Source organism: Protopterus annectens, chromosome 1.part0, assembly GCF_019279795.1.
Source record: "Protopterus annectens isolate FY-2018-M chromosome 1.part0, PAN1.0, whole genome shotgun sequence".
NCBI classification, from domain to species: Eukaryota; Metazoa; Chordata; order Ceratodontiformes; family Protopteridae; genus Protopterus; species Protopterus annectens.
The window spans coordinates 872,926,874-872,948,404 of record NC_056725.1 but is presented as its reverse complement, the minus strand read 5'-3'; the positions used below and the strand labels follow the sequence as shown (position 1 = coordinate 872,948,404).

General features: G+C 37.0%; 1 protein-coding gene across 1 annotated transcript in view; it reads right to left on the bottom strand.

The window, feature by feature from the left end:
• The window catches only part of LOC122795997 (trace amine-associated receptor 13c-like), a 56,709-nt gene extending 45,611 nt beyond the window's left edge, over positions 1-11,098 (bottom strand). The window contains exons 1-2 of the mRNA XM_044064503.1: positions 10,984-11,098; positions 10,685-10,873 (exon numbers count right to left, since the gene is read on the bottom strand). Of these exons, the coding sequence (XP_043920438.1) occupies positions 10,685-10,873; positions 10,984-11,098 (304 nt within the window). The remainder of the gene's footprint in view (positions 1-10,684; positions 10,874-10,983) is intronic.
• Between the last annotated feature and the right edge of the window lie 10,433 nt (positions 11,099-21,531).

Here is a 21,531-nt window from a genome sequence, read left to right as displayed (position 1 = left end):
GAATATTGCACCAGAACATCTACATTACACCTATGAGTCCATATAGGAAAGTAAACATATGCATAACGTGTGCCATGTATATGAGAAACACATAGGCCAGAGATATAAGGGGGAAGGGAGATGGAGAATACAGGCCAACATCAGTGAGGAGATGCCCGCAAGAGAAAGTAGGTGCAGAATAAAGTAGGGCAACCATAGCTAAGGAGGTACATTGCATATTCATGTGTGTATAACACAAGATGGACTGGAAGTCCTTGAAAGTTATATTGAAGCAAATGGCCAACATCTGACACATAGTGCATTGGGGATGGCTATAAACATGTCTGTACAAATGACACAAACAGCATGGCAAAGTGTAACAGTTAAACTGCAAATGGCATAGGTATGAAACAAAAGTAGGTTTGAGCATCACATATACATACATACAGTCATGCAAACATAACACAACAGGTAGCACAATGACAATTATTAATATAAATATTACCATACATGTGTAGGACTGATCAAAGCATAGCCCTGTGTACATAAGTACAGCACAGAAAAATGGAATAAGTGCATGTAAGCAGTCATATATTACAAAGGCAGTTGTGTGTTGGTCATATTATGGCCATATATGTGTATATCCATGTAAATCAGTGCATATGTACTACAAATGCATACATATGGATATGTATATAAATCCATGCATACATGTTCTAATATAAGCTGTTATCATAAAGACTGGCTATTGATATGATCAAGATACAAACAAACAAGGGAGCCCTGAATGATACTAAAGAAAGCATCTTGTTTATATAGTCAGTAAGGGATCAATGGATGTTAATGCAGTATGTCAAGAATATGTGCTCATATATACCAGTCACAGTACTCTAATACAACATTTAAGTGCCAGTGTATGACACACAATACATGTTCATAAGTACCTGTCACAGTACTCTAATATAACAAGGTAAAATATGTGCCAGTACATGCCACATTGTGCCAGTGGGACTGCATGAATCAAGAACATTACCTACCTTGCAAAATCAAAGATGTGTGATATTGTGGAACAGACATAGGACAGCAATAGCCAATACACAAATTAATGCAATGCATACACATAATGTGTGCAAATAAATACACTTGACCCACCTGACTGTATTATGTAAAACAAATTGGAATAATGTAGTATGTGAATGTAATGGAATGGATGAAAACCAGGAAGCTTGAATATTCAATATTTTATTCCACAACAGTCACGATCAGAAGTTAAACCACATAACAGCAAAGGAAAAGCCACAGCATAAACGCTATTATTCCAACTGCGTTTTCGTTTATATCCCAACACTTCATCAGATGTACTTTGTTAGACTAATCCATCTGCTATTTATACCCCATTTAATGAATCAATTAAAAAAATCCCTCCAAATTCTTAATAAATTAAAACTTTTAAAAAAAAGCATCTTCCTAATTAACTGTCTGTCCTTATTATTATGAAAACATTTTAATATGTATAAAACATTCCTGGAAATTCTAGACTCAAATAAATTCAACAATAATATGTGACATTATTTAAATACAATGCATTTATAGTATATATTTGAATTAAAAAACTGTATAAAATTTCAATTGCTTAAATCATGAACAGACGAAAGTAGCATGTACTTATCTGCCATCTAGTGGCTGTTTGTCAATTTGCTACTGAGTGTTAGTTTTTCTAAAAAATGTAACCATAGTAATACACAACTTTAATAAATTAATTCCTGCTATTTCATAATTATTATATAGCTAAAACACACAGGAGTTAAAATTTATTTATGAATAAATATTATTTAAAATCTTTAAAGGGATAAAAATTATATAAATAAATAATAAAGGTAGGGTATTACACTAGACACAAGTTTATTAAATACATTCAAGTATGTGTTACAATTTAGCTGCCCTTAACTTTAAAATGGGTAATATACTTGTATATTCATTCAAACCTGGTGGGTTATAGGACTCTAGTGTGATTTGCCACCAGAGCTCCCTATATTCTATCTTCTCCTCCCATAGCCCACCTCTTATATCTTTTTCAGTATGTTCAATAACTGTGAATACAAAACTTGCTTCCGGGCATTCCTTAGTATGTCTATAAAGGGCATTAGTCTCCTTACAATTTTTGACATCATTAAGATGTTCATAGATTCTCCTTCTAAGCTTCCTTTTCGTTTTCCCTATATAGAATGAATAACAAATTTTACAAAACGCTAAGTATATTAAGCCCATAGACTCACAATTATAGTAATACTCTTCATTTGTTATTATTCTATTCCTACTCATAATATTTATACTATTCCCATTTAATATATATGGGCATTGTGCACATCTGCCACACTTGTATGTACCTTTTTTCTTTTTGTCATTCAAATTGTTAAGTTTCTTATTTTCCAAAATATTTCTTAGGCTATGTGCATTTTTATATACTACTTTAGCTGGAATATTTTCTGCTTTCTCTATGTCAGTTAAATTAATGAATCTATTCCATTCTCTATGAAAAATTTGTTTTATATTGTTATTAACACCATTATACTCTAAGGTAAGAGCTAAGTTGTAATTTTCTTGTTCTTTATCTATAGTCTTGCTTATGTTAGGTGCGAATCTAGTTTCTCTTCCTTTTTCAACTTCTTGTCTGATTTCTTTAATAAGTTTTTCTGGGTAGCCTCGGTCTCTAAACATATTCCCTAGTGTATCACATTCTCTCATAAAGTCTTCTTCATTGCTGGTCATCCTGCTACCCCTCACAAACTGGCCTTTAATAATGTTCCTCTTACAATGTGTAGGGTGTGCACTATTATAGTGCAAATAAGTATTACAATAAGTGGGTTTCCTATACACTTTGGTTTCTAAAGTACTACCTTTCTTATAAATTTCCACGTCCAAGTACTTTAAAGAGGTATTAGAAATTGTCCAAGTGAATTTCAGGAAGTTTGTAGTGTGATTCAAATATTCTAAAAATTCATTTAATTTCTCTCCACTTCCTGTCCAAAAAAGGACTATGTCGTCAAGAAATCTACGGTATAGCACCCACCATTTACTAAATGCACATTCCAACACATATTTTTCCTCCCACTTTGCCATTACCAAATTAGCAAAAGTGGGGGCACATGCTGCACCCATAGCCACATCTTGTGTTTGTTTGTAAAATTCGCCATTAAAGAACAAAAAATTGTTTTGCAGCACCATATCCATTAACCAGACAGATGCCTGTTTGTCATTATTTGTCAAATTATTGTCTTCGTATATAATTTCTTCATAGAACTCAATACCCTCCTTATAGGGAATAGAAGAAAATAAATCCATTACATCTATAGTAACAAAAGTAATATTATCTATATCAGCTATATCAGAAATGATTTTCAATAAATCCCACGAATCTTTCAAAATTTGTTGCCTATCTACCCATAATCTTTTGGTCTTGTTGTCGACAAACTTGGCTAAAGTATGTGTTTTAGAGCCATCTGCCAACACAATGGTATGTAAATGTAGTATGTGAGTTACTGCCATCCCTCCTAAATATATACAGGAACAACAGAAGCAGAACAGTCATGTACCACTCACATTATGTTAACTGCAACAGTTATATCTGTCACACACATGACCAGAGTTTATCAGACATAGCAATTTTATGCTGCACTGCATGCATAGAGGGCACACATGCCACACACACACACACACACACACACACACACACACACACACACACACACACACACACACACACACACACACACACAGCTTGAAGGAGAAGTATTCATGCCAATATGGAGCAAGGTATACAGTAATGACAGCATGGGTTGATTATGTAAATAACAATGTAACGCAAGTGGCATTCGTTAATGTATGTCATACAGCAGCAGCAAGATGAAGTCACATATGACATGATATGTGCAGTGTACATTATGATGCATGTCAGAAAACTATGACAGCAATATGGAATGTCTGCACAATTGTGCACAGACTTTAAATATTTGAATATGGAAAATTCCATGATGGCAGCATTACAAAAGTAGATCACTCAGACAAAACTTATGCTCTTGAGGGACCACTCCAACAGGGATGGATATAATGAAAGATCTCTCTAGTGATCTCCTCTAATGAGTTGGACATGGTCCATGCTAACTTATAAAAGAAGTTAGCTATCAGCTCCCACATCCATATCATAAAGACATCTTTCACCATATCCTGGATCTGGTTCCAAAAACTGTCTTCCTGGTGTGGTGGTGGATGTCTTCTATGCTAAGAAGCAGAAACAGGTGTGCTAATCTAACATGACATTGTATAAGCAAACATACAGATATACCTAATCATGTAGACAGAGGCATCTAAATGTACACTGTTATTGTATGCTGAACATATGGTGATGATACATCGTAATCAATAAAATTGTGTGCACATATATATGACATACAATATCTCAATGTTGCAATTTTTTGTCTGTGCATGAGTACGATTTAATATGTATGTGTGCATAGGCCCATTAATACAGATTGATAGCCAGACCTATATGTGTATGTGTGGATCTAGTTTGCATGCTCAAAAGCTCAAATACTCGAACATTATTTTCATGAGACAAAATAACGAAAAATAAAATCCTGAACCATGCATTTTTCCCAGGGAAAGTAAACAGTTGCCCAAAACTATATGAAAATACACTGTAGTATCTAAAACCCAGTAAGATGGGGGCTATGCACCCCACACCCCATTATATGGGGTATCCACCCCCCACAACTATACATATCAACTCTGGAGTTGCACTAGTATGGGAACTAGGGCATATTTCCTCACATTAGTCAAGTGTTTACTTGCCCTGGGAAAAACTGTATGGTTCTGGATGTCAGTTTTTGTTATTTTCATCTCACAAATATAAAGTTTGAGTATATGGGCTTCCGGCCAAGCAATGTAGACTAGTAGGTGTACATGTGTTTGTCATTTTGAATGGTTATGTATGTGCATATAGTACACTAATGTAAAGTTATGCGTGAATATTATATGACAAGTAAAAGAAAAGTACAAGTACTGCCTTGTTCCCTGCATAAACTTCTGTAAACATCTAACATCACACTGTATATACTATATCTAAAAACATCATCCCCAGGATTCAGCAAGCTCTGCACAGTGTGCAGGAATAGTGCAAGATCTGCTGCAGGCAATGTGGCCGACGTGCACTACAGGAACAAGCTCCCGGGCCGTGCACGAGTGTTCCTGCACTATTCCTGCACAGACACAGCCCCTGTATGCTAATTACCTCATTTGCTGGTGAGAACTATGCAAATAAGGTGAATTAGCAATCCAGGAAGCAGGAAGGCATCCATGCAGGAATAGTGTAGACTGCAGAAATGTATTCAGCCAGTAGCTGAATACATTTCTGCAAACTGCAAAACGGAGGCATGACAGCTCATAAAAAAGCATGTATTATAAGGGTTAGGCATGCCAATGGCCAAATATATGGCCATAGGCATGAAAAATAGTTTCAAAATTATAAAAAAAAACCCTTTTTTTTGGCCGATTTTGGACGTTTAAGTGTAGAGCAGCGGTGCGCAAATGGGATTGGCCTGAAAATAAGAAAAATAGCTGGAAATAAGCTTTTAAACCAAAATTACCATTTTACCATAATAGTCAATGACATGCATAACACAACAAAACCATGGAATAGTGGTTGCTAAGGGGGAAGGCTGAGTGTCAGTTTTGTAACCATGCATTAGCAGTCAGTTCGATGAAAATGAGGGGACTGATACTGAATCACAGATTTCCCCTCAGTGCTAGCTTGCACCCAGCCATGTAGGTGCAATAACACCATGGTCTAAGCCTAAGAGCTAGATGACCTCATGAGGGGGAGTGTCATGACTGCTGTAAGCTTATTGGAGCAAAGTGGCCCTTGTTTGCACTTAGCTAAGCAAAGCTAAGGAAGGGGGTGTGTCTGAAGCTGCCTAGCAGTATTTACATTGCCTAAAAGAGTGTGCACTCCATGCACCACATTTAAAAAAAAAACAAAAAAAAACAGGAAATAGCAGCTCCGTTCAGATCTGAGAACTGGGTTTGCATGGCGCACCTTGGGGCTTAAACAGGAAGGCAATGGGAAGGGAAAACAGCAGTAGGAAGGTAATCAAGGAGAACTAGCATATCTGGCAGGTGAAATGTATCAGAATCAGCCAATTACACAGGCAGCAGCCCAACCCAGCACACTACTATAAATTATGCAAACACCTTTTACTGTGTTTTTTTCCACAAATTCTACACCACCGATGTACACAAATGGTAAAATTTTACCTAACAAGACCAACAAAATGATAGAGGCTGCTGTCACCCTCATAAATCAATATGTGGAAGAGGCTGAAGGTGATGAGGATGAGAATGCTGATGATCAACCCACAGTGAGGAGAAAGAGAAGAGTGTACAGACCCAGGATAACCTACCAGGGGCTACATGAACTGGAGATAGTGGAGCACTATAGGGTGGACAGGGACCTCCTACAGCAAATTGTTGAACTGTGCCAGCCACGCCTCACACACAGAACCAACAGAGGGGAACCCATCCTAGTGGATCCCAAGGTATGTGTAGGCTTAAGAATACTAGCCACAGGTACCTTCCAATGGCCTACTGGGGATGTCATGGGAATATCACAGGCATCAGCATCCAGGGTATTCAACCATAGGTTCATAGATTAGTACTAGACTAACTGTCCTTGTGAACCATTTTAAGCCTAGCCAATTATCCCTTGTGAGACTCAAACCCTGCACCTTCTGTTTGTAAGGCAAACACCTTAACCATTAGGTCACCCTCCCAACCCCAGTTCCTGGATGCCAAGTCAGCACATGCCAGTGAGCACATATATTTCCACAACAACCGTGAGGCCTTGATCAGCAATATGCATCTCTTCCACCAAATAGCAGAACACCCTGAGGTAGTGGGTGCTATAGACTGCATGCACGTACACATCAAAACACCACCCGGCAAGCGGGGTAGGGTATATATAAACCATAATCTGACAAATCACTGGAACCACCACGATGAATAAAACAATTGATTTATTTGGAACAGAACAAGCGCTTTCACGCACTTAGCTAGTGCGCTTCATCAGGTTACATTAAACAGAATTATACCTTGTCCTTATATACAAAGCGTACGCCCTAATTAACAAGTAATTAGGGCAGGCAAAAGCAATTTACATCAATTCAAAGAAATAAACTCACACTTTAAAAATAATCATGTTTGGCAAGACACTATAAAAACTTCTCAAGATTTCATCAAACCATACATTAATTTAATTTAGTCAACATTAAAAAGTATATATAAAAAATGATCATATTATCCTAGATTATTTATAAAGTTTAAAAGTACTTCCACACTAACGATGCTCAGCCCAAAGTACAACAAAACCTGCCTGGATAGTAAAAACTTTTAGTTCATGCCCAATGAAAATGGGCTTATTAAAGACCACATAGAAATGCATATAAATAATTTATATATATATAGAATAAGTATACATATGCTATCCTGATTAGCGAATGAATAAAATCAACATAAACAATAAATGCAAATGTGCAAAAGTAAAAACGCAGATAAAAGAATGGGTAAGTGAAAAGGGGAGAAGGGGAGGGAGGGAGGGAAACAAGGGCTGAAAAGAAAAACAAAAAGATAAATAACTAATAAACACAGTGTAAATAAAATATCAAAAACATTTCATAAAGGCATAGATCAACAGTCAGAGCCAAACTCAAGCCAGGATCTGCTTACATCATAGAAGATTATTATCATCTTAACCCAGTCGACCCAGGGCTCTTGTGTAAGGGAGCACGGGGGAGGGGAGAAAGTGAAACAAGAAACCACAAGGCAAATGGCATCAGTGGTTATTTATAGAAGTGCAGGTCTAATGCTAAGGGCCGTATTCAGGCCAGGTTCTAAATGCGCCCTAAGGGTTAAAATCCACCTTAACTCATTCAACTCAAGGGTTCCTGGTATATTCCCTTCCCTCCTATTGGGATACAGAATCTGTAAAACCCTAAACTTAAATACATGTGTCGGGAATGACTGACAATGTCTAGCTAAAACATTGTTTGTATTTACTTTTCGTATGTCATATATATGATTGTAGACCCGATCTTTGAGTCTACGTGTGGTCATTCCCACATAATAGGCTTCACAGCTTTCACATGTAGCCAAGTAGACTACATTAGTAGTATCACAAGTAGCATAAAAGTTCGGTGTAAACATAATACCTAACTCCATGTTTTCATATTTCTGATCAACCGTAATAAACTTGCAAGTGCAACATTTCCTACAGGGAAAAGTTCCTTGCCTAAACTTCACCCTTATATCAGGAGGTACAAACTTCACTTTCTCCCTACACAACAATCTTTTCAGATTAAGGCAATTGCTATATCTAAAACTGGGATACTCCCCTACAACTTTCAACAGATCTCTATTCATACTAAGCAACTTCCAGTTCTTACATAAGATGTCCTTTATGTATTTTACATCATTAGTGTATTTGAGATCGTATTGTACCATACTCCTGGTAATTCTGGTAGAATATCTATAAGAACATTTTTCTGGATGTGTTCCCTGAGCAGGTGTAACATTGCTTCCAAAACTCGTTACTAGCTGAGGAGGATATCCCCTCTTTATAAAATATTTTGCTTGAAAATCCAGTAAACAATCACCATCATCAACATTATTGCACAGTCTGGTTACCCTAGCCATCTGGTTTTTTACTACATTAGGAAAAATGTGCCTAGGATGCATACTCTCATAGTGGAGTATGTCATTCCTCCAACAAGGCTTTCTATATAGGGAGGTTGTAATCTCATTCATATCATTCTTGGTTACAGTTACATCAAGATAATTGACACTGGTGAAAGAAAATTCATAAGTAAAATCCAAAAAGGATGTAGTTGACCCCATATAGTTAACAAAGTCATTCAGAGATTCGATACTACCATTTCAAAAAAGGAGGATATCGTCAACAAATCACCTGTATAAAATAGCGTTAGCAATAAAATTCTTATCATTAAAAATATACATCCTCTCCCATTGGTAAATTGCTATATTCGCATAGGCATTAGCACAGGGGGTGCCCATGGCTACCCCCCATGTTTGCCTATACACCTTGTCTTGAAACATGAAGATATTATTATTTAGTATTAAATTCAACAAAGTGCAAATGGTTAGCTGGTCATTATTATTCATGTTGTCACATTCATTTAGACAACTCCTGACAGCCTCAATGCCAAAATCGTTAGGTATGCTGGTAAATAAACTCTTTATATCTAACGTAACCATTAGGGTATCTGACTTCATATTTGCAAGCAAGGAAGCATCTTTAAGGTCTTCCAACAATTTGAAAGAATTTTTCAGAATGGTAGGTATCATTCCTACCAGTGGGCCTAACTTGGATTGTATATATTGAGAGGCATGCTCAGTAACCCAAAGTTTTCCAGATACTATTGGTCGTAGGGGCGGGGGATATACCCCTTTATGCACCTTAGGCATCCCTTTAATTATGGGAATCAATGGGGCCTCAATAGTTAGAAACTCATATAGGCACTTGTCAGCACATCTAGACATTAAAAGATCATATATGGTATCATGAACGTTTCTAATAACCGAGGCAACTTCCACTTTGCTTATTTGAGAATAAGCCATGTCATCTTCTAACATCTCTTTCATCAAATCATTATAAAAATTAACATCCATTATTACAACACCCCCCCCTTTGTCGGCCGGCCTAAACACCAGACTGTCATCATCACATAAAGAATCTAAACCATGTTTCTGTGCAGTATTCATGTTGACAAACAGTCTTCTGTGTCGCTTCTCTCTGTAATATATATAAAAATCATGTTCACAAGCTCGTTGAAAACATTCAACAGAGCCTGGTAGAGGCGGCACAAAAGTACTCTTTCTTTTTAAAGCTGTAACATTGTATGTAAACTCATCATTACCAGAGTCTTTATACAGGAGTTTAAGGGCCACTTTTCTAGTGAATTTGCGGAGCATGATAAGGGTATCGGATAGTTCGCTCCCTCTGGAGGGAATGAAAGAAAGTCCCCTATTCAGTACAGAGCATTCTGCTTCAGTTAAGGCTCGGGATGACATGTTAAAGAACAAGGTGTTTAATATTTCTTCCTCCTGGTATCCCGGTTCTCGCCCGACATCTTGCATTTGCCCCTTCCTCTGCTTGTCGAGCGCGCCTGCGCCCGATGTTTGTAGGGTAGCGGGAAGTTTAAAGCAGTCGCTGCTTCTGGGGCAGTATTCAGCTGATATACACCATCCTTAGGTCTTGCTCCTCCCGTCACTATTTTTAGGCCCTGCTGGTTGCAAGGTATTGAAGAAGTCGACAGAGCAATATCCACTTCAGGTTGGGCAAAAGTAGAAGTAATATTATTGGAAGCACTGCTCACCGATTCAGTTCGGTTGGTCGTACTGGTTGTGCTATTTGGAGCTACATTGGTCTGCTCACTAGTTTCCCCTGAGGTAACTGTTTCATTAAACCTCGGCCACATAAAAATGTGGCCGGATTGAAAGTCATTACAGTCCCGCTTAAGTTTCCTAAGCTTAATTTATTCTAGCTTGTTACTATAGAACATTAGTTGTTTCAACATATTGTTCAGTTTAGACACACAAAAGTCACTCTTAAACAGTAAAGTCAAATTCTTGTGCTCACCTTCAACTTTGGTGATAAGTTCATTCTCTATGGGCTGGAAATAATCAATAAGTAGCTTGATGTAATTGTTACCAAGGTCAATATTTAGTTGTTGCCACCTCCGTAGGAGCTCCGGATGAGCCTCTCCATAGCTCGGCATGCAGAGGACGTGCATGCCTAGCGGGATAACTTTAAAAAGAGGTGCTTCCTCTGCCAAATAAGCCTATAAAGCTTATAGAGATCATTTTCTAGACTCCTTAACGCTCCATAGAATTCTTGTAAATTTTCAGTATTTGAATTTACAGCTGATGGAAGATTACCTTTGGTATCAAAGTTCAGGAGAGAATTCTCCCGTTGATGGAATAGCTCATTCCAATTATCAACATCACCAGTATTTTCAGGGACATAGTCGAGTTCAATATTTGGCATTTCCATCGTGTGTCGGCCAGCCAGGAACAAGAACAAACAAGCCAATACTAATAGCACCAAACCCAGCACGACCATCCAAAGGTGCCAGCGAAAAAGCACAACAGAATAATCTGACAAATCACTGGAACCACCACGATGAATAAAACAATTGATTTATTTGGAACAGAACAAGCGCTTTCACGCACTTAGCTAGTGCGCTTCATCAGGTTACATTAAACAGAATTATACCTTGTCCTTATATACAAAGCGTACGCCCTAATTAACAAGTAATTAGGGCAGGCAAAAGCAATTTACATCAATTCAAAGAAATAAACTCACACTTTAAAAATAATCATGTTTGGCAAGACACTATAAAAACTTCTCAAGATTTCATCAAACCATACATTAATTTAATTTAGTCAACATTAAAAAGTATATATAAAAAATGATCATATTATCCTAGATTATTTATAAAGTTTAAAAGTACTTCCACACTAACCATGCTCAGCCCAAAGTACAACAAAACCTGCCTGGATAGTAAAAACTTTTAGTTCATGCCCAATGAAAATGGGCTTATTAAAGACCACATAGAAATGCATATAAATAATTTATATATATATAGAATAAGTATACATATGCTACCCTGATTAGCGAATGAATAAAATCAACATAAACAATAAATGCAAATGTGCAAAAGTAAAAACGCAGATAAAAGAATGGGTAAGTGAAAGAGGGGGGGGGGAGAAGGGGGGGAGGGGGGTATATATAAACCACAAGGGCTTCCTCTCCATTAACGGCCAGATCATGTGCAATGCCAGGGGCATTATAATGAATGTGTGTGCTGGCAGCCATGGAAGCTATCACGACTCCTACATCTGGGATATGACCCAGCTGTACCAGAGATTTGCCAGTGGGGACATCCCATATGGCCACCTAGTGGGAATCCCCTTTAATTTAACGCCAACAAACAAATACGTTTTTGACAGAAGTAGCAAGTCTTCCTCAGAAAAAGCACACACACAATTCCACAGTTAAAACACCTTAAATACCTTTACACTGATTCTTAATTGATTAATTATCCAATACTTTGAATATAACAGAATAAATTAAGGTAAAACATACCCTTTCACATACAACAAAAAAACTTTAAAATTCATTTAAGTGTACATAATAAATATGAAATGTTGTTTGTGGTATAAAAAAGATTTATATCATTGAAAAAGATATACCTACTCAATAAAGTGAATTAAAACCTTAAATACATATTAAAAAAGTTGATTTAATAAAAGGTAATGTTGTTTAAAAATCATGGTATTTCCTTATATGCTTCTAAATAGTGGTACAACACTGCCACCTTGTGTGTCTAAGCACACATTACCTCAAAGTTTTTAAGTTTAAGAACAGAAGTAATGGACAAAAAATCATTTAAACCAGGTGGTTTTGTGGATTCCAGGGCAATCTGCCAAAGCAGTTACCTGTATTCCAACCTGGCTTCCCACATTCCACCCGTAATATTCTTAGGAACTATGTCTAGTACAAAAAAGAAAAAGGTAGCCTGTGGACAATCAATGGTGTGACGAAACAATGCATTTTTACTATTTTGTTTTTTAATTTCATAGAAGTGTTCATACATTCGATTCCTCAATCTCCTTTCAGTTTTCCCAACGTAAAAGGATGCACATTGATTACAAGTAACAATATAAACCACCCCTTGAGTATTACAGTTAGCATAACTGTTACTAAAAATGTGCCTGTTCCTTGCCAAAATATGTATTTTGCTTGTATTGACTATATGAGAACATTGTGAACAGGCACCACATTTAAAAGTGCCCTTCTTTCGTGAACCACCTTCCTTGTTACTAGATCCACCAAATTCAAACAGTTGTTTAAAGTTTAAGTCTTTCTGATAAATGAATTTCAGGGGCTGTGAACCCCCTAAATTCAGATCTGAAATTTCCACAAATCTGTTCCATTCCCTAGAAACAAGTTCCTTAATAACCTTAGAGTCTCCTATATAATCAAAAACAAATGCTTGTTCCCAATTGTTGGTTTGGTAAATCACCTCATCATTGTCTCTTAACAATTCAATGCCCATCCCTAAGATGGGCGCAAATCTACCTTTTCTCCCTTGAAAAACACCCTCAAAAACTTCCTGCATTAAATCTTGCGGGTAACCCCTTTCCTCAAACATATCCATAACTTTCTTACTCTCAACCAAAAATTCATTATCTTTGGAAGTCATCCTGCTTACCCTGACCAACTGTCCCTTAACAAGGTTCTTTTTATGACAAAATGGGTGGCCACTTTTAAAATGTAGGTAAGCATTGGAAAAAGTATCTTTGCGGTGTATTTTGGATGAAAACCCTAATCCTGTTTTGGTTAAGGAAATATCCAAGTATGTTAATGTTTGTGCATTCAAAGTGAATGTGAAATCAAGAAAGCTAGTTGTACCCTTTATATAATTCAAAAATTCAAAGACCTTTTCTTCAGTATCGGTCCAAAAAATAACTATATCATCCAAGAATCTTCTATACATATTCTAGCAATTGGAATAAGGACTGTGTAGGACAAACAATTCCTCCCACCTGGTCAAAACTCTGTTTGCATAAGTTGGTGCACATTTGGCACCCATGGCTACCCCTTTGGTTTGTTTGAAGAACTCACCTTGAAAAAATATGAAATTGTTAGTTAGAATGGTTTCCATGAAAGTCAAACAATTCCTAAAGCCATTCTGGGAAAAAAGGTGACTGTCTCTCATGCTGTCTTCTAACCATTGGAGTCCTATCTCGTGGAGAATGGAACCAAACAAATCCACAACATCCATAGTAATGAATATAAGGTTCGAAGAAAATAAGTGCGGTTGAACTGACCTAAGGAAATCCCATGAGTCTCTAAGAACTGCTTCACCCCTGTATGAAAGTTACTTTAATTTGTCATCGACAAATTTAGCCAAGGGTGTAGTAACCGATCCCTCTGATGAGACAATAACTCGTAAAGGGGGGTCTTGTGGGTCCTTGTGCACCTTTGGTATACTAAACACAGAAGGAACTTTAGGATGTGGATTCATTAAATAATTGTACAAGTCCCCTGTAATAGAACTTTCCAAAAGTAAATCTTGCAAGAGTAAATTGATTTTTGAGTTAGCTATATTAACCTCATTGATCGAGGCTCTTGCATATTTAGTGGTATCGTATAACAAATCCTTCATCTTGGATTCGTATAATATGGTGTCCATAAGGACAGTGCCACCCCCTTTGTCTGGTTGCATAATCCTGATCTGGCTATTGTTCTGCAGTCCTGTTAGTAGTTTTCTCTCCTCAAGCGACAAGTTTGGAAAAATTCTGTGATTAACAATGGTGTTTCTTATTTCCCTCTCCAATACATTCTCCATATTTCTCAGTTGTGGGTGTAATGGGGGGTTAATTGTACTTTTTTTCTTTAAGGGAACTGAATGAGAACCTGAATTACAGGTATCTTGAAGTAATAACATTAAATTCTTCTTTCGTAAAAATAACTTTAAGTCTACTATAGATCTTGGTATACTAGCTTTCCTTATAGAAATAAATTTGAATCCCTTAGAAAACAGTTTAAAATAATCCAAATTGACTGACAAACTACTGTAATTGAATATTTTGTAGTTGTTAAATTCTAAAATAGTCCCCTGTTGTACTATCTGAAAATGTATGTCTGGGTCAGTAGTCACTAATAAATCGGTCGACGGTTGCGAAAATTGTAATATACTGGATTCTTGTTGCGAATCCTGTCTGAGCATCGCAACGGAGGTGGGTAATCTAAAGAGAACCTGTCATCGTGGTCATAAAAAACCTCTTGTCCATCATGTTCGGAACCATTAACAATATTTTCAACAGGTTGCTGGTTGTTGTTAAAAGGGGTTTCTTTGACCCAACGGTTGACAGGTCTAGGTTTGGGGTATGCCTCACCTGCCCTGTAGTCCCTAAGGTCTCTTGTCAATTTGACTTGCTTTCTTTTCATATTGACAATACATTTGGTCTCAATGTCAGAAAAAATATTAAAATAAAGTTTTTCTCCTTTTCAACTGTGAAAAGAAGATCATTAATAATAGCAGTATTAATACATTCAATTTGTTCTGGAGTGACTGTCCTGACTCTTTCATTCTCTCTTAAAATAGCTCTAACAACTTCAAAACCATAATTGTCAAAAATGTTCAATAATTCAGCATGAAAATCCGAACCCTCCATCACTTTGTTCGGAAATTTGTTAATTCTTAGCCCTTTAGGGACCACTTTTTTATCTAAACTTTCCTTTAGGTAGGTACAGTCACAACCCAAATGTTTGTATTTTTCTAGATAAAAGTAAAGGTCTTCTAAATTCTCCTTATAAGTTTTCACTGCACAGTCACTCTGTGTAGGGTGTGAAGAAACCCCTGAAATAGAATAGTCCTTGTCCACAAATGCTTGAAAATCAAAGCCTGGGGAAAAAGTATAAATGTCACCTTGTTTATGATGAGAATTCAGTTCTTTTCCGTTAGGTAAAGGCTTTTGTTCCCTCTCTCGTGACTCCGAGGTACTAGGACGTAGAAGATGTGGAAAGTTGTTGAAATCATCGTTCGATGTTTGGTTCGTAGCATTAGAACCCTCAGACGTGGGTTTGGTAGGTAAAACACCCGTTGTAGCGTTGTTTTGAGTCCTTTGCGATTGCTGTAAGCCTGAACCAGAACCAAAAGCAAGAAACACAATGGATTGGCAAACTGATGTCAGCAGTTCGACCAACTGCGATAGTTGGCCAATAACCTTTCTAAGTTCACCTTTCTCATCACGGTTGATAGACTGATGTTTGGTTTCAAGCCCCTGGAACCTCCACCATCTCACACAAACACTGAAACCTCTGAAAGGAGATGTAAGCGAACCGAAAAAAACCTGGAACCTGAAAAAAGTTCGCTGGAAGAGCCAAATGAGGGTCAGAAACCAGAAGTAAATCCTCTTTAATTTAACGTCAACAAACAAATACGTTTTCAACAGAAGTAGCAAGTCTTCCTCAGAAAAAGCACACACAAATTTATTCCTATAAGGAAAGCTAGTATACCAAGATCTATAGTAGACTTAAAGTTATTTTTACAAAAGAAGAATTTAATGTTACTACTTCAAGATACCTGTAATTTAGGTTCTCATTCAGTTCCCCTTAATGAAAAAAAGTACAATTAACCCCCCATTACACCCACAACTGAGAAATATGGAGAATGTATTGGAGAGGGAAATAAGAAACACCATTGTTAATCACAGAATTTTTCCAAACTTGTCGCTTGAGGAGAGAAAACTACTAACAGGCCTCAGAACAATAGCCAGATCAGGATTATGCAACCAGACAAAGGGGGTGGCACTGTCCTTATGGACACCATATTATACGAATCCAAGATGAAGGATTTGTTATATGATACCACTAAATATGCAAGAGCCTCGATCAATGAGGTTAATATAGCAAACTCAAAAATTAATTTACTCTTGCAAGATTTACTTTTGGAAAGTTCTATTACAGGGGACTTGTACAATTATTTAATTAATCCACATCCTAAAGTTCCTTCTGTGTTTAGTATACCAAAGGTGCACAAGGACCCACAAGACCCCCCTTTACGAGTTATTGTCTCATCAGAGGGATCGGTTACTACACCCTTGGCTAAATTTGTCGATGACAAATTAAAGTAACTTTCATACAGGGGTGAAGCAGTTCTTAGAGACTCATGGGATTTCCTTAGGTCAGTTCAACCGCAGCTATTTTCTTCGAACATTATATTCATTACTATGGATGTTGTGGATTTGTTTGGTTCCATTCTCCACGAGATAGGACTCCAATGGTTAGAAGACAGCATGAGAGACAGTAACCTTTTTCCCAGAATGACTTTAGGAATTGTTTGACTTTCATGGAAACCATTCTAACTAACAATTTCATATTTTTTCAAGGTGAGTTCTTCAAACAAACCAAAGGGGTAGCCATGGGTGCCAAATGCGCACCAACTTATGCAAACAGAGTTTTGACCAGGTGGGAGGAATTGTTTGTCCTACACAGTCCTTATTCCAATTGCTAGAATATGTATAGAAGATTCTTGGATGATATAGTTATTTTTTGGACTGATACGTAGAAAAAATTATTTGAATTTTTGAATTACATAAACGGTACTACTAGCTTTCTTGATTTCACCTTCACTTTGAATGCACAAACATTAATATACTTGGATATTTCCTTAAACAAAACAGGGTCAGGGATTTCATCCAAAATACACCGCAAAGATACTTTTTTCCAGTGCTTACCTACATTTTAAAAGTGGCCACCCATTTTATCAGAAAAAGAACCTTGTTTAGGGACAATTGCTCAGGGTAAGCAGGATGACTTCCAAAGATGATGAATTTTTGGTTGAGAATAAGAAAGTTATGGATATGTTTGAGGAAAGGGGTTACCCGCAAGATTTAATGCAGGAAGTTTTTGAGGGTGTTTTTCAAGGGAGAAAAGGTAGATTTGCACCCATCTTAGGGATGGGCATTGAACTGTTAAGAGATAATGATGAGGTGACTTACCAAACCAACAATTGGGAACAAGCATTTGTTTTTGATTACACAGGAGACTCTAAGGTTATTAAGGAACTTGTTTCTAGGGAATGGAACAGATTTGTGGAAATTTCAGATCTGAATTTAGGGGGTTCGCAGCCCCTGAAATTCATTTATCGGAAAGACTTAAACTTTAAACAACTGTTTGAATTTGGTGGATCTAGTAACAAGGAAGGTGGTTCACGGAAGAAGGGCACTTTTAAATGTGGTGCCTGTTCACAATGTTCTCATACAGTCAATACAAGTGAAATACATATTTTGGCAAGGAACAGGCACATTTTTAGTAACAGTTATGCTAACTGTAATACTCAAGGGGTGGTTTATATTGTTACTTGTAATCAATGTGCATCCTTTTACATTGGGAAAACTGAAAGGAGATTGAGGAATCGAATGTATGAACACTTCTATGAAATTAAAAAACAAAATAGTAAAAATGCATTGTTTCGTCACACCATTGATTGTCCACAGGCTACCTTTTTCTTTTTTGTACTGGACATAGTTCCTAAGAATATTACGGGTGGAATGTGGGAAGCCAGGTTGGAATACAGGTAACTGCTTTGGCAGATTGTCCTGGAATCCACAAAACCACCTGGTTTAAATGATTTTGTGTCCATTACTTCTGTTCTTAAACTTAGAGCAGCAAAACTTTGAGGTAATGTGTGCTTAGACACACAAGGTGGCAGTATTGTACCACTATTTAGAAGCATATAAGGAAATACCATGATTTTTAAACATTACCTTTTATTAAATCAACTTTTTTAATATGTATTTAAGGTTTTAATTCACTTTATTGAGTAGGTACGTCTTTTTCAATGATATAAATCTTTTTTATACCACAATCAACATTTCATATTTATTATGTACACTTAAATGAATTTTAAAGTTTTTTTGTTGTATGTGAAAGGGTATGTTTTACCTTAATTTATTCTGTTATATTCAAAGTAGTCATTCTATTGGATAATTAATCAATTAAGAATCAGTGTAAAGGTATTTAAGGTGTTTTAAGTGTGGAATGTTTTGTGTGCTTTTTCTGAGGAAGACTTGCTACTTGTGTCGAAAACGTATTTGTTAGTTGGCGTTAAATTAAAAAGGATTTACTTCTGGTTTCTGACCCTCATTTGGCTCTTCCAGCGAACTTTTTTCAGGTTCCAGGTTTTTTTTCGGTTTGCTTACATCTCCTTTCAGAGGTTTCACCTAGTGGGGATGCTGGTTACGCACTGGAGCCGTGGTTGATGATACCCATCAGAAATGCACACACAACCGAACAAGAACTCCATAATGAGGCACACAGAAAAAAACAGAATCATAATAGATCATGTGTTTGGGATGGTTAAGTCACAGTTTCAGTGCCTGGACATATCTGGTGGATATAAAAAATAAAAGGCGTGTAGACTGGAAGATGAACTTTTAATACAAAAGTAGTAACAAAGGAAAGCGCTTTCGAGGTTGCCCTCTTCTTCAGACCTTAATAAAAACGTAAGTGTTAAGACAGTTTAAATACAAGTCAACAACCAATAAAAACACTTAAAATAAATCAGTGCTGCAAGCCTCTCTTTCTCAAGAGAGGTTTTAAAGAAACAGCATTGTTAAGACCAGGTGATACATGAGCTTTAAAATCAACAATCCATCTTAGTTCTATATACTCCGTTTCATTGCATATATCACCTTCTCTTAAACTTTCATTAATTATCTGTAACACCAGGAATTGAAAAGTATGTTGCAAACCAAAATCTGAACAATGTTTTGCTAAGGCATTAGTTACTTTACTATTCCTTATATCATTAAGATGTTCCATTATTTTTTCTTTTAACATACAATTAGTCTTACCTATGTAGTAAGCATTGCATAGGCTGCACTTAGCAAAGTAAACTATATTTTTGGTACAACAGTCAGTGTAGAATCGAAATTCTATTGGTTTCAAGTGCACTGGATGCATAATCGTAGTAGTTGACCAAATATTACTGCAAATTTTGCATGCTCTACACCCATAAGCTCCCCTATGTTCCAAAATAGATTTAGCTCTAATATTATTGTGTCTATAACATAATCTTGGTTTAAGATTTTTATTGTTTTTAAAACTAAAATTGGGAGTAGGACCTAAGACCCTACTAATGTCTGGGTCTGTAAGTAAAATAGGCCAGTTCTTTTTAACTATTTTGCAAGTTTTACTGACATCATTAGAAAATGTTAAGCACATCCTACTAACAACCCAATCACATTTTTCCTTTATATCTGGTGCTTCTGCTGGAATCCCACTTAAAAAATACGGCTTGGTCTTATATTCATCAAGAGAATTAATCTCTACCACAACCTTGTCAATCGCATTTACTTTATAACCTCTTTTCTCAAGATCTACATAGAGGCCTTTGATTGCATCCTGCAGATCTCCCTTGTCTGTATACAATCTTTTACATCGTAACACTTGATTCTTAATGATGTTTCTAGTGACATGGCCCGGATGCATACTAGATCGATGTAAAATCTTGTTCTTTCTACAACTTTTTTATGCATCTTAGTGGTAATACTACCAAACATGTCCTTGTTAACATTGATGTCCAAAAAGTCAATTTGAAATTTAGAGTGTTGTGAGGTAAAGATAAATAGGTGATAGTATTACCTAAATAGTTGACAAAAGATTCTAGCTGGGTTTCATTGCCATGCCAAACAATAAAAATATCATCCACAAACCGTTTCTAAAAGGTGACATATTTTACAAACATGGGTGAGCAGAATACCTTATCTTTCTCCCATTGGGCTAAGACAATGTTCGCATAAGTATTGGCACAAGCTGTGCTCATCGCGACCCCAATTTTCTGTAGAAAAAACTCTTTTTCAAAAAGAAATACATTATTTAACAAAATTAGGTCCAATAGGGCACAGATCATGTTAACCTTATTGTTGGAAAAATTGCTTTCTTTAGATAAAAATTGTCTTGTATTCTCAATGCCATCGTCATTCGGTATAACAGTGAACAGAGAGTTCACATCCAATGTTATAAAGAAAGCATTCCTAATGTCAAGTACAGATTTAGAGTCAGCCCAGGAAAATAAGGGTTCCAAAAACTGTTAGCTGTCTATCAAAACTGCTGATGCAGTACTCAATACCCGTTTAAGTTGTTTCTCCACATATATGGACATTGGCTCAGTAATCCAACCTCTTCCTGACACAATCGGTTAAAGAGGTGGATCTGAAATGTCTTTGAGGACCTTAGGCAGGCCATATATAACAGGTATAGTAGGGTGTAGGGCAGAAACAGCTGCAGCAGGAACAGCATGGGGCAGGACCACACAGCCCCACCACCATTGCCAAGGCCAGCATAGGCACAGAGTGACTCGGAGGAGGAATAACCTGAGCCTACACATGTAGGCAGAAGGAGGCATGCCCAGTATGCCCAGGCTTAGGCAAAGGAGCAACGCATAGTACATACACTGACACAGTAGGAACCCTGGGAATGACACCCTTCTCTGACTTGCACATACAGTAAAAGGGATGACAAACATGACACTACCTGTTCTTTGCCATGTATAGGGAATGTACTATGTGCATCTGACATAGTCAGCCCTCCAGCACCATCCTCAATACTGGCACAGCAACAAGGTAAGTCACTCTCCCTATCAATTGCTGAATGAAGTAGTATGTTCTGCTACTTGTATCTATGGTATGGATGTGTGAGCATGCAAGGGAATTGGTGGCTGAATGGGATGGCAGCAGATAGTAGACACCTACATGGGCAGCATGAAATTCACAGCAAATACTGGTGCTAACAAAGTAGGCAGTACTAGACAACGTGACAAATCCCACTGCAGTACATGTGTTGGGCCAAATGTGTGTCCATATGACACACACATGCATGTCAGAGAGGCTCACATACCCAACAACAGT